The 14,694-nt window shown below is 38.8% G+C and overlaps 2 protein-coding genes across 11 annotated transcripts in view; one reads left to right on the forward strand and one right to left on the reverse strand.

The window, feature by feature from the left end:
• Positions 1-14,067, reverse strand: part of PHF20L1 (PHD finger protein 20 like 1) — a 76,624-nt gene extending 62,557 nt beyond the window's left edge. For 3 of the 10 annotated variants that reach the window (XM_056112238.1, XM_056112230.1, XM_056112213.1), the window contains exons 1-2: positions 13,819-14,064; positions 11,486-11,605 (exon numbers count right to left, since the gene is read on the reverse strand). In XM_056112238.1, coding sequence (XP_055968213.1) covers positions 11,486-11,568 — 83 coding nt within the window. In that variant the 5' untranslated portion in view covers positions 11,569-11,605; positions 13,819-14,064. Of the gene's footprint in view, positions 1-6,883; positions 7,048-11,485; positions 11,606-13,818 lie in introns of those variants that run through there. The other 7 variants (XM_056112232.1, XM_056112226.1, XM_056112247.1 and 4 more) reach the window with 6 other exon arrangements.
• Positions 13,368-14,245, forward strand: LOC130039347 (skin secretory protein xP2-like). The gene is made up of 2 exons (XM_056131262.1): positions 13,368-13,600; positions 13,642-14,245. The coding sequence occupies exons 1-2, from the start codon at positions 13,368-13,370 to the stop codon at positions 14,243-14,245; spliced, it is 837 nt and encodes a 278-aa protein (XP_055987237.1).
• Positions 14,246-14,694: the final 449 nt, after the last annotated feature.

The following is a 14,694-nucleotide window of genomic DNA, read 5'->3' on the forward strand; positions in this document are numbered from 1 at the left end:
GAATGCAGAGCCAGGAGTAACCTCTGTGCATCGCTGGGCATGACCCAAAAAGCAAAAAAAAAAAAAAAAAAAAAAAGAAAAGAAAAGAAAAAAGTATTAAGTTTTAGAATTTGGAGCATGATTTGCTACAGAACTCTGAATAGTAAGGTGATTTATAAATGAAACTGTTTATTAATCTAATTTGACAAATGTAACAGTTAATATTCTTTAATAATAATCAGATTTTGTAACAAGCTCTAAACATCGCATTTCTTCACCAATGAACCAATTTCAGTGAACTTTACTGGGCACTTTTCATAGGGTTAGAGATATATGTGGTAGGACATAGGTAAAGCCAAGGCATTGTGTGCATGCGTGTGTGTATTGTTCAAGGATTTTATAAATACACATATTATTTCCTAAGTAGCTTTAACCACCCTATTTTATATAACCAAGAAAAAATATTTCATTAATTTAAAGATGAGTTTATTTTTTTGATAATGATAAAAAGACCCTTAAGATGCCCTAAATCTTAAATATCAATATCCTTACTTCTATTTTGTTGCAATAACCTATCAAAAGTTAATTATAATTACTAAAATATTACTTGTTTATTAATTTTTAATTTAATAGAACAAAAGCTTTTATATGTTGACTAAAGCATCTGCTCGTTCTAGGAACATGCAAAGCCTCAAACCGATCATTCAGGGTCTTGACAAAGAAGTTTGACCATCTTGTAGGTGGGCGTCCATGCGATCTTTTGACGTCCCGTGGAATCCAGTCAGAAATGGCTCCAGTCCAGCGGTCGTCTTTGAAACTCATTACATGTCCAACCCATCTGATTTCTGATGCCTTGACAAATGAGACAGCGTCCCTGGCTCTTGAGCATTGACGGAGATCGGAACTCCGGATTCTATCTCTCATTTGAGTGAAGCATGATACTCCAAGCATAGCTCTTTAGATTCCTCTCTGAGAGACTCGAATAGCGTTCTCATTCTGTTTTTGTAGGGCCCAGGTCTCTGAGGCATATGTTAATGCAGGAAGAACAGTGGAATCGAAGAGATATGCTCGGAGCTGGAGGTTCTTTGTCCTCTTAGTTATTTCTTCAACTTTCTTGAAGGCATTCCAAGCTGTTCTCTTCCTCCTGCATAACTCAGGTGCCAGGTCATTCATCATGTTGATTTCTCGACCTAGGTATATATAACTGTTGCATTCGGAGATGGTGGTTCAGTTGAGAGTGAATGGAACATCAGGAACAAGACTGTTTATCATGAACATTGTCTTTGTGAGATTCAGTTGTAATCCGACCTTTCCACACTCACGGTCGAAGTCGGTTAGCATTTGTGCCGCTTGGCTGATGTTTGATGTTATTAGAGCGATGTCATCAGCAAAGCGAAGGTGGTGTAGTTGCCGACCATCTACCTTCACTCCCATTCCTTCCCATTCCAGTCGTCACATGATGTTCTCAAGGGTGGCACTGAAGAGTTTTGGTGAAATGGTATCACCCTGCCGAACCCATCTCATGACATGGGTGATTACTTCTTTGCAGAATGGTGAGATCCTGGTAGTGAATCCGTAATACAGCTCACGGAGGATCCTGATGTATTGAGTTTGTACACTCTGATTGGCTAGGGCTTCAATGACTGCTTCTGTCTCAACAGAATCAAAGGCCTTCGTTAAATCAATGAACATTAGACAGAACGGCATCTTGAACTCTTGAGAAACCTCAATGAGCTTGGTTATCATGTGGATATGGTCGATGGTGCTGAATCCTTTTCAGAACCCGGCTTATTCGCATGGTTGTTCTTCATCTAGTGTTCTGCCAATTCTATTCAGGATGACTCGAGTGAACAGCTTGTAGATGACAGACAATAGGCAGATTGGGCGATAGCTGCCACTGTCATGGATGTCTCCCTTCTTGTACAGTAGTACAGTCTTGCTGGTTTCCTATTGGGATGGAAACTTGCATTCAGACAGGTAGCGTGTGAAGAGCCGAGCCAGTGTATTGATGAGTACTGATGGTAAGTTCTTCAGGTGTTCAGGTCTGACCTTGTCTGGGCCAGGTGCTCTTTGTTTCTTTACCCCCGAGGTGGCGTGTTGGATTTCGGAAGGGAGAACAATAGGAATGACATATCCATCCTGCGGAATTTGGTATGTGGGCAAGTAGACGTGTCTATTAAAGAGACTAAGTAGAAGTCATGAATAATCTTCTCCATTGCCCTTCTGGAAGATGTGATAGATCCATCAGGATGTCGGAGGGCAGTCATCTTGGTCTTATAGTTGGTGAAGGACAGGTGGGCATTACAAATGCTTTTCCCGGCTTCTGCCGCATCTAACAGCACTGCTGCTCTCCTGTCTTTGAGATACCCCTAGTTCCTCTAAATATAGTCTTACGACATAACTAAAGACTGGAATCCTTTTGAAAAACAAACCAATTTCTTGGTATCATGCTCATTTCTTTACAAAATTAACCTATTGATATTGAAAGCTAGTATTTTTCCCTCAAAAAATCTGGAGCACATGTAAGAGCTCTGGGCCCATCCAGGCACTGCATCATCCCTGAGCACCTCTGAGCAAAAGCTGTGAGCACTAAGGCAGATAGCACGTCCAGTTTGGCACAAAAACAAACCAAAAGTTGATTTAAAACAAAATTAAAAACCCTTAAATATCAATAGATATCAGTTCAGTCTATTCAACAAACCTAAATTTGGTAAACAAGTTAAAGTTGGCAAACACCACCAATAGTCAATCTGTTTCCCAACTAGAAGTTTTAATCAACTCCCAGGCATTACCTACTGTGATGTGAAAAGTACAAAAATCTCACAATACAAAGTACTCTAGAAGGAATGAAGAAACAAACCATAAGTTGGATATGTGCAATATGTGATGGTTAGACAACATCCAAATGTCAGATAAACAAATAAACTATCTTCTGTCTTGACACCACACTTTTCATTATATGAACACCCTTAGAGTATACACAAAGCACTACATAGGAAGACTAAGAATCCTAGATTTCCTCTATTATACATTAAGGAAAGAGTATAGGAAATCATCAGTCTGAATATTTGGCTCTAAGGTAAGGATGATTCTAGGCTTGGGGTGACTACAATAAACCTGAAGTTAACCTGTTATCATTAAGACAACCAAGATGTGCTAGATTCTAAAGGCCCTTCTAAATATCAAGACATATGCCCTGCCACCAGAGCAAGGATGGACATAAGATGTCTGGGAACACTGAGCCCACTTACTTCCTGGAGCTGAGACTCAATGCTCTAGGGCATCTACATATGAAACTGTGAATTAAAATAAGTGAATAGTAGGATTAAGAACCAAAAGAACTTGGCTATGAGACTTCAACCTCATACAGATTAGGGCTTCTTAATCTTTTTATACTAGTAATCCCTTTTCATCTGAAAAACACTTATAGAACTCTGGATATACAGGTATAAAAACTACATTACAAACCAAACATTTACTAGTAACAAAGCAGAAAGTAATGAATTTATTTTAAACAGGTTTCAAAGATTTTTCAAGAACTTTACATTCAGTTATATAAAGCTAGGGCTAGGTCTGGTATAAAATAACTCAATCTAGGGATTTGGGAAGATGGCAATGGGACCAGAGCCACATCCTCAGTTCAATTTCTCGCAGTATGTTTGCCCCAGCATCACAGACTTACCTAAGAGGTCCCCAACACCACTGAGTGTGACCCTGGGGATCTGCAGCATTACTATGTTGCCCTAGTCATCACCAGCATCATAGAGCCCAAGCAGCAAAGTATTCTGGGGCAGAGCACTGAACCATCTGGGCTGGATGGGTCAAGTCACTAGGAGTGGATCCCAGAGCATCATATAAATACTGATTCCTTGGAAGGTCCAAAAGAATAAAAAAAAATTTTAAAGTTTAATCTACAAATGTCAGATCATTTCAAAACTAATAAAGATTATTCCTTATCTTACTGGAATTTTTGCCAAATTCAAGTGACATATTAAATATGTTTATATAGATATGCACTCATATCACTATAAATTTGTATTTAATTATAGCCCATTTACAATCGGTAGCTTGCCGGGCTCTCAGAGAGGGGCGGAGGAATCGAACCTGGCTACCGAGAGTATCTACCGAGAGTATCTCGTCCACACTGCAAAGCCTGGCAAGCCACCCATGACGTATTCGATATACCAAACACAGGAACAACAAGTCTCATGATGGAGATGTTACTGGGCCCACTCCAGCAATTCGATGAACAATGGGAGGACTGTGACCATGACTGTGACCATTCACAATCAACTATAACCCTTCAGAGTTGTAAGGTTTTGTTTATGCTTTAAGCAACAAGGGTCTAAATCCTAGTAACTATCCATCCAGGTAGTACTGAAGATCACAGAAAGAGGAAGGACAAGTAAACAGAAGTACTTCAAAATCATATGTAGGTAATATATTCTACCAGAAACAAAAAAAACCTGAAGGTTCATGCATCACTTTGCAATGAACTTATGCCTTCTCCAAAAATGTAATTAAAATAAGATTACAAATTCAAAATATAATCCTAAATACAGCCTTTTCTCTTTACCACAAAAGCTCTGTTAAGGGGCCAAATAGCCCTGCAAGCAGAGCACTTTCCTTGCAAGCAGTCAACCCCTGTCACCTCACACAGTCTCCCCTATTTCACCAGAAGTTATCTCTAAATGATCCCTAAGCACCACTTGGTGCAGCCCCAAACAGAAACAAAAACAACAACAAAAAAATGTTTTATAAAACCAAGATTTGTTACTAAGTCTGTATAATTTAAACCAGGGATTCCTTTCCACTTTTTGCCCAAGAAATTTTTACAGACTTCAGGCACATAGGTATATTTTTTAAAGGCACACAAGTCAAATATCTGCTGACAATAAGTCATAAATACATTTATTTTATATCAGATTTTTTAATGTTGTGTCTCCCCATCCACCCTTTGGGGTTGCAACCCACTAGTGTAAGAACCAAGGTGCCTATGTACTCCCAGTTCCACACCTGAAAACTTACAAAGAGATGCAAATAACTGGGTCCCACCTAAAACCTCCCAGAAGCAGTGGCACAGCCTGGCAATCTATGCTCAAATTCAAGTGGTTGTGATACAGCTGAAGACTCACTCTTTAAGAGTTGTTCCTATTCACTTTCAAAACCATAGCATGGACTCTCCCCACCCCCCCATCTAAGGCACCATGTCTTACAATACAGAATACAGAGACTGGTAGGACTTCATGTATAAAACATTCCAGCACCACACCCTCTACCACTGTCCAGGTGATCAATGGGCTTTTAAGAAAACCAATTGGTAACACAATGCAAAGTGAGGTAATTAGCCTAAGTAAAAATACATTTTAAAGCCAATCTCACACCAGTTAAGGTTCTAAGTAATTTCAAGATTAAATAGGCAATTAAAAAGCATTTAAAAGAGTAAAAGGACAAGTTGGAGAAGTGTAACAGTGTTCCCAAAACCATTAAATTCCAAACACTTCCACTACTTACTTTTGTTCTTTTTTTTTGGGGGGGGGGGGGTTGTGGGTGTTCATTCCTGGAGGTGTCTGGGGAACCATATGGGATGCTGGGGATTGAACCCAGGTTGGCCGAGTCCAAGGCAAGCACCTTACCTGCTGTACTATGGCTCTGCCCCTTGGCTACCTGTTTTTGTTCCAGATTATATTCACCTTTCCACACTTTTTAAAAATCATTTTTTGTTTTTAATGATTAGTAGTCTTGAACATCATGAATAACTTTTCACTCCTTATCAATTATACTGTCTCAAATCCTGTTACTTATCTTTCAAATGTGATTAATATATATATGTAATTATATATGTAAATATATATATATGCTTATAGATGCCTATATATCTGCTATCCCAAATACCATTTATAGGACATTAAAGAAGAGCAGTAACTCTCCAAAGATACACAAATCAAGGCACAACAGCACCAAGGAACTATATTTCCAATTAAATTTACTTTTTACAATATTCCTTTCACTCACTTTTTAAGAAAAATATACAATCAAAAAACTGCAGAAAGAAAAAGCTCTAACAAATGAATCAAACGTAATGAAAAAACATAGAGCAAGAATCAACACCAGGTATATTTTAAAACATAGTCTTTAAATTTTCTGCATTTTTCCCCCCTTGGTGGGAGGAGCAATGATGAAAATTTTCTTATTTTTGAAAGTTTATAGGTCCTTTCAGTTGTGGAAATTTTTCAAACTTTTCAAAGTACAGAACTAAAATGTTTAGACTCAGGTCAAAAACTGAGGGTTCACTTATACCACATCAAAATTCTGTGACTATTAAATGTAAAGCATCTCAAAATTGTTAAAAGACAAAAAAAAAAAGATTTAAAAGAGAAAAAAGGATGGGTTTCATTGTGCAATTCTCTACAAGGATCATAAGTCAAGAACCCATGTATAAATTTGCTATGATCCACCTATGATAAATAATTAATCCACTTTGATATATAACTGTGCTCATTGTTCTGTACCAACAGCTGAAATTAGGTTTTTCAAAACCTGTTACTCAAGAGACTATTTTCAAGTATTTACAAAAAGTTAGGAAAACCCAATATACAAAAATGCAAAACATTATTCTAACTAATGAAACTATTTCATTTAAAGTGTCTACAAATTTCAAACTCATCAAGCATAAATGTTTTTAAAAGTGTACTACAAGCTGCTTTTCAGGAGCACTCCCTAATCCAAACCTATCTCTACAGTTAGCCTTTGAAATCTAAATCTAATTAGAGAAACGGATCTCGCTTTAATCAGAAAATGTGCATTTTTATTTAAATTAGGAGATATTTGAACTTGCTACAACCTAAATTTACTCAAGTTCCCCACTTTTAAAATTCTTTTCACGAACATTTTAAAAACTCACATTTGCAAATGTTCCATACAGTTCAAAAAACTCCAAATATGTGGAAACAGCATTTGCCAATTCAAATTTATACTGTTCTATCAAATTCTGATACTTGGAGACATCTCCACACTTTTTTTTTTTATCTTTCATTTTCCTTTCTTTTAGATCTAGAAGAGAATTAAATAGAAATATTCCAAAAAGAAGTCAGATGAGTATAACTCGTCTGAATGTTTTAAATTGATTCTATTATTCAAATTTTTTTACCAGAGCACATTCGTTTTATTTTCATAACTAAATCACTTGCAATAGGGTAACTATTTTAACTTAAATCAAAGACAAGTCAGTAGTTAAAACCAATTTGATTTCATCACTTTTTTTACTAAACAATATTCAGCACAAACAGAACAACCTTATTTGCAAGAATGTTTTGTAAACTATAAAACTGTGTGGAAACATGAAAGACTTGATTCCCATCTCTACGAGATGGTTTAGGGTTGTTATAACGTGCTATTCCACCTTCATTCCAGGTCACTCTCACATTAGAATTCAAAAGTAAAAACTTAGTTCTCAGAACTCCAAATATTTATTTTTCAATTTGCCCTCTTCCCCTGCATTTATCTCAATGCATTATAACTATGCATATGTAATTTTATGCTTAAACATAGTTTTATTTGACCACTCAAATAACACTATAAGGTAAAAACCTATAATACTACTTCCACCTTACTGAGATCGTCAACTTACCCATATTTACAGGATCAGAAAGTGAGTCTGAATATAATCCCACCTCTTTGTCTTTTGAATCCACTTATAGAATCTCCAATTTAACTTCAACTCTGAACTTTTTTTGCCAAAATCATTCCTATATCAACAACCTGTATCCACTTTCATTCTTATGATGTTCTTGCATTCAAATGATTATAAAACTTAATGTCAGGGTGATATACAAAGATTATCGCGAAAAACAGAGATAAGAGAGACTGTTAGTGGTAAATATTAGCATTGTTACATCTTTTGAAACTTTTTTTTTCTGGTTTGTTTGTGGCAGCCACACCCTGCTGTGCTCAGGGCTGACCTGGCTGTACTTGGTGGACCATATATGGTGCCAGGGATCAAACCCAGGTCAACTGCATGCAAAGCAAGCACCTTACTCTCTGTATTATCTCTCCTGTCCCTGAAAGACTTTAAAGTATAAAACTTGAGTATGAAATGTCTTAAGTGAAATCACAAAATTTTCAAAATTAAAGTTAATATAGAAAAGATCCAGGTATTGAAACCATGTATTAGAACTAAAGATGAGGGACCTCTCACTGTTTTCTCAGTTTTCATTCATCTGAATTGGCAAATAATTCTGATGACTTTCTGATGTAGCAATACTATTATTTTGAAAGCAAAGGAGTAATAAACCCTGACTTTAAAATGTAGGGTGTAGTATGAGGATGAAATTAACTTTCTGTAATTTAAAGAATATGTGGTTTGGTTAAGTAGTGATGATGCACTGGCCTAAGAAAAATAGATTGATCCCTCCTATTTAATAAGATCTACAACAAACCTAAAAATGGTAGCTTAACCTTCATTTATTTCTGCTAAGTAAATTTAGAGTTCATTCTTCTATTTAGGCCAGTTACTAAAAATTATTGTTTTTATACATAAAAGATGCTTTATAAATCTGCCATCAAGTTAGCTTGTCTGGATGCTCTGTTAACTTGCTTTCGTCATAATATTCCTCTTGAAATGGGAATATATCAACCTGCGATGTAACAATACTAAATTAAGCTATTTCCTTAATACACTGCTTATTATATATATCATGTCCAGAGATAATGGGCAATATTTGCATTCCTGTTCCTCCTGCCCTGTCCAACAACTATGATGGTTTATAAGATATTTATGTACACTAGGAATCAATGCTTTTCCAGCTGAAATAAATGTAGACAACTAACCTCTCTGTATGCAACAGAAAAAAAAAAGAAAGAACAGAAGGGGACTGGAAGAAGGAAAATAAGTATTATATCTTATATCTTAAATGTCTCACTATTTCTCTCAATACTCAATTCTTCTACAATTTTACCTGATTTTAAAACAAATATCTGCAAAAATTATATGATTTATCCCTAACACATGACAAATATAAGAAATAAAGGTTATCATCTTATTTAGAAATATAATTTATTAAGATCATGGTATCTAACAGAACTTTTGTGCCCCATGAAAATTCAATAAATGTTAGTAATCACTTAGTTGTCATAATGAAGTATTATATTTAATACTAAATGTAAAAGTCACCTAAGTTTACCTGATTTTTGATCTTTCATTACCTAGAACATATTTAAATATATATACATAAACAGTATTAATTTTTTTTCAATTCAGGATCCAACTGCAAAACTCGTAATATATATAAACTCATAAAAAAAAATCTAACTGATCAACAAGTTTCAGTTACTAGGTTATGTGATTATTTCGGGTGTTTAATGAGAACAATATTACTGGAATTATTAAAAATAAAACCTCAACTTCACCAACAATTATATTTGCTTGGTACCATGTAACCTGAGCACTTAGGAATTTCTCCAAGAGATACCTAAGTTAATACAACCATTTAAGCTACAACTTTCATTTGTTCTCTGAAAGTTGAAATGTACAGATTAGATTTGTTTTTCAAAGCAGTCTTCTGCTGGTTGCCAGAGAGACAGCACAGAGGTTAAGGCACAGGCCTTGAATGCAACTAACTCTGATCCCTAGCACAAGGTTCTTTGCGCAAGGTTCTTTGCGCAGCCCTATAGCCCCCCGAGCCAAGCCCACCACCAAGGTTCTTTGCACAACCCTATAGCCCCCCGAGCCCAGCCCAGCCCACCACCACCACCACCACCACACACACACACACACACACACAAGAAAAGCCAGTGTGGTGCATAGTCCATAATCCCTGGAACTGCACAGTGCAAGCGGCAGTGCATCCTGAGGCCCTGGTACCCAACAGGCACTACCATTCAACTGCCAGTCTAGCTGACTGAACATTCTCTGAAAGGGGCCCCAAGATTTCCTAAATACTACTTGAGAGTCCCCCCCCCACGTCCCTCCACATACACCTCAAAAAATAGTTTTTAATAATCTTTGACTTTTAACTGTTGGGTCATCAATTTAATAATTATTATAATTTCACCACTAAATATGAATTTCTTGCCAATAGCAAAGTTACTTATATTAATATACCTTAAAACCACTTAAAAGAACAGACTTAATAAGCCACAAAACTAAAAATTAGTGCAATTATAGCTTTGTCAGTTTAGAAGCCTAACAAAAGATAATAACATGAATTAGATTCAAAAGCCTTAATGTGTCTGAAGATAATTTTTTAATGCCATGACCAGGACAATCTGGCTCATAGGCACTTCCCACATGCCTTCTGAGAACTAAGTGTACACTCTGGACTTGGTAAGAGCAACAACTAAATCTCCTCCAAAAGAACTGTAAAATGGGATATAGTTTAGAGGTAGGGACCAAGTACCTATGGATTAAGCACCTCGAATTCCTTTCTAATGGCCCATCACTGCACATTTCGCAGGGCATCAGGGACATAGGCAGAGTTCTAATACCATACTGAAGACACAAAACCCCAGGTCAGTATACAGTATCATGACTAAACAAGATTTCTCTGCCTCTGCCAACTTGGGAAATGACTTAATGCAAATCAATCAAAAATAAAATTTATAAACTGCCTAGCATGCTTTCAGGGAGTCATATAAAGAGAACAATCAAAAAGTTCTGGAATTTCTAAACTGCTTCTCAAAACAAATGCGCTTCAAATGGAGACAACTCGACCTCCAGAAGGGAAACCACACTCAAGTCCTCTCAGGATACAAAACAGAGCATGAAAAAGAAATGGTTCTCACAGAGAACAGGACAATGAGCTAGCTAATGAGAATAAAAATAGCATCCTCTAGGAAAATAAGGGAATGACCTCTCATTCCCTTGATGGGTTCATCCTAAGTGACACATTTTTTTCTATACTGTGTAAGGAGTATGTTGAAAGTGTTAAATTCACCACTCATCACAGCTGACTAGAATAGAAAAAATGAGACAATTTAAAGGGATTACCCATTTAGGACAGGAGACAATAACAACCTACCTTTAGGCTACTGCTCTCTGGGGAAGGAGTCGGGGAAATTAGTTTTTGGTTTGTAGTGGCAGAATAAACAGTGGCTGCCAATTGCAGAATTCTATTTAAAAGGCCACCTCTAACACAGTCAAGAAAACTGATTTTTATCTTTTTAACCAGTTTGGGAAGCTGGTTCTCTGTATTAGTCATCACCAATATCATTCATGTCAAATACAAAAAAGCAAAAATACTCTCTATGTTGTATTTTTGATAACCACACTCTAGAGTATTATTTATAGTTCTCAAACATCTAAAATTATTGTCATTAAAATATCTGTGACTATGATAGAAAGTCTTTAGATACGAAACCTAGAGTCTGTTGAAAGTATGAAAACTAAAAAACAAAGTATATTTTTAGTAAAAGTATAAAACATTAATGTTTCCGTACTTGTCATAAGAACAACAATTAACCCAAATATGTGAAGCTATAAATACTGTGAGTTCCATATTGTCCATACCATTTTTGTAAGTAGTCCAGTGCCTCCAAACGAGCACCAATCTCAAAAGTGATTCCGGGACGATTTGGGGGCTTTTTACTCATCTTGAGATCCTATTCTTCAGTATTCTTTTTTCACTACCTCAAGTAGGAAAAAAAAAGAGGGGGAGGGGGTTAGAGTCTGTGCATAAGATGCCTAGGGAATTAAACTGAATTTAAAAAAAAATTTTTAAAACAGAATTTAAATAAAAGGCCCTAAACAGAATTTAAATATTACACAAAAACCTAAAATTGTCAAATTTTTAAGATATTTCAAGATGATTTACCAATACCTCTAGCATGCAACTTACAATCTTGATAAATTAAGAAAAGGGCACAATAAAAATTAATACTTAAATATACAGGCATTACAGATTGATAATGGCTGGAATGCCTCAAATTTTAATTTAAAAATATTCAAAAAGTCTCCCCCGAATGCTAGAAAAGAAAAAAACAGAAAAACCAAGAGTGTTCTGGAATTTACTAAAATTCTTAAAAGAAAAACCTCATCAAAGTTTTCAATATTCACTAATGTCTCAACACGCTTGCAAAATCACTAAAATGCACATAAGGATAGAGACAGCTGACATACTCTTTACTGGTAAAGATTTTAATACACTATCTTGTGATAAAGATATGATTTCCCATAGTGGTAGGAAACGATTCAATTCTTCTAGTTTTACACAGAAAGTGGCAATGGAAATTTGTCTTTATATTTTGTTCAAAAAGTAACAATAATATGAATTTTTTTTTTTTTTAAAGGCCCTCCCGTTGATCGTCGATTTGCTCGAGCGGGCCCAGTAACGTCTCCATTGGAGACTTTGTTGTAATGCATTTGTACTAAATAACTATATTTCAATATGGACATTGCATATGGGTGACTGTCATATTAAACAAAATAGTATAGATGAGTCTCCAGATGACCGAAGGACTATCTACTGTTCTTTAGCTACAATGTCCACTCAGTATACGTGTGGTGGTCCTTCTTTGCCTCCTCCATTAACTATACTTTAGTATTCTGAGACATCCCAATCAAAATACAATAGGCAATAAGGCAAAATAGATTGTTACTGGGAAAGGAGAGTACCCAAAACACTACTGATATTAAAAATTGATACTATCTCTATGCTTCATTCCAGTTAAAACACACACACACACACACAAGGTGTCATTTTTAAAATAACTGAGTGGCAATTCAAAAAAGAACAAAAACGTAGCAGAAAAAAAAAGCTGTCTTTTCTTCTTTGAAAGAATCTGATGAGAAAAACAGCACCAATACTAGCCTGCAAAAAATATATAAAGCCAAATTAAAATACTCATGAGAAAGGATAAGGGGAGTTTCCCTGCATTGTTAGCCCCCCCCCAAAAAAATCACATTATTAAAAAGTTAACAGAAAGCTCCACCATAGGGTTATTTGGTGTAAAAAGAATAAAAGTGGAAATCATTATTCCAACAGAGGTCAGGTCAGTGTGTAATTATGATGCAGCGACTTCAACAGCTGTGTAGAAATGTAACCAAGCGGTTCCTGCGATTCTTCACAAAAGATCTTCCTAAGAAACGGTCCCCCAGATATGTTAACATTTTCCAGAATCAAACTTAAGAGCCCAGGGTGAGAAAGGTGTACCATGGCTCTAGTGATACTGAAGAAAGTCCAAAAAGCGGGAACGGGGGGGAGGGGGGGGGAGACGGCGGGTGGTAAAGATTTCCTTTTCCTGGGGTGGAATGGGGAGGGAACAGGAGCAAATTTCAATTGATGAAGAAGACACAATGAGAGACCCAGACACACGGGGCGGGGTGATGAAAGGAGAGAAAGAAAAAAAAAAAGGGTCCCCGCACAAAGTAAAACGGGAAAACTGACCTAAGCATGCCCCCATTTCCCAAACAACACAAAAGTACCACGTCAAGGAACGTGGGAAAGCGGTGCGTGATGACAGCCGGGGAGGAAGAGAACATCTGCCAGGAGACACGGCCCCGGGAAAAGGGGACAGCCAAGAGCGCGGCCTGGGGACCAGAACCGGAGGGCGGGGAGGGGACGAGGGGCCGGCCGGAGGCGGTGGCACAGGACCAACAGGAAAAGCGGCGGGCGCGGAGGTCCAGGTTTGACAGCCATCCGGCCCGCCGCAGGGGAGGGAAGGAAGGGTGGGGAGCGGGAGCCGCGTCGCCCAGACAATAGGGGCGGCGAGCCGCCGAGAGGGACGCGCGAGGGGAACGAGCGGGCCGGAGACAGACACCAGCGCGGGGGCGTCCGGAGGCCCGGCGCGGGGGCCGGACCACCTGCAGGCCCCGCCGCCGCCGCCACCGCCGCCGCCTCTTACCGACTCGGCCTCGTCTCCGCACAGCAGCCCGGGCCGTCCGGGGCCGAGCCGGGGCGCGAGCACGGGGCCAGCCCGGGCCTCCAGCACCGCGCCCGCCGCCGCCTCCGCCCAGGCAAGCGGCTGCGGAGGAAAGCGGGACCCCAGCGAGCCGAAAGTCGCAAGGCCGGGTCCCGCCCCCGAAGTCGCAACGGAAGGGACGGCTCCGAGCCCTCAAGCCCGCTCGGTGTCCGCTGCCATCGCCTCTGATGCCGCCTCTGTCGCCGCCGCCGCCGCCGGACAGCCGGAACGCGACGCCGGACCCCGACGTCAGCCACCCGCGACGCGCCGGAAGCGGGCCGGGCTGCGTCACGTGACTGGGGGTTGGGCCCCGGTCGCGCCGCCCGATTGGAGGGCTTCCTGGGAGGCGGGGCGTGAGATTGCAACCTAGCGGCTAATGGGCGGGGCCTTTGTTGGTGGGGGCGGGGAAGGCTTTCGAGCGCTGGAACCTTACCAGAGTTTGGAAGTGATGACCTTTAAAAGTTGGGTTGGAAGCCCGGGAAATTGTATCGTTTGATGAGTACCAAAACGCACCCCATCATCTCGGGAAAACTTTTGTAAAGACACTACTACCTGCATCCTAGATATAAACCCCAGACTACGTTAAAAACTGTTGCACAGTTACATTACCCTGAAAATCTTTTCAGCGCATAAGTCACCTATTACTAAGGAAGGCTGTGTGTGTGTGTGTGTAGATGAACAATGTAGCAACATATCCGTGTGTGTGCGCAGATGAACAATGTAGCAATATATCCGTGTTTGTGTGTGTGTGTGTGTGTGTGTGTGTGTGTGTGTGTGTGTGCAGGTGAACAATGTAGCAACATATCCCTACCCTGTTTA

The sequence above is a fragment of the Sorex fumeus genome, unplaced genomic scaffold (genome assembly GCF_029834395.1).
Source record: "Sorex fumeus unplaced genomic scaffold, SorFum_2.1 ptg000002l, whole genome shotgun sequence".
NCBI lineage: Eukaryota > Metazoa > Chordata > Mammalia > Eulipotyphla > Soricidae > Sorex > Sorex fumeus.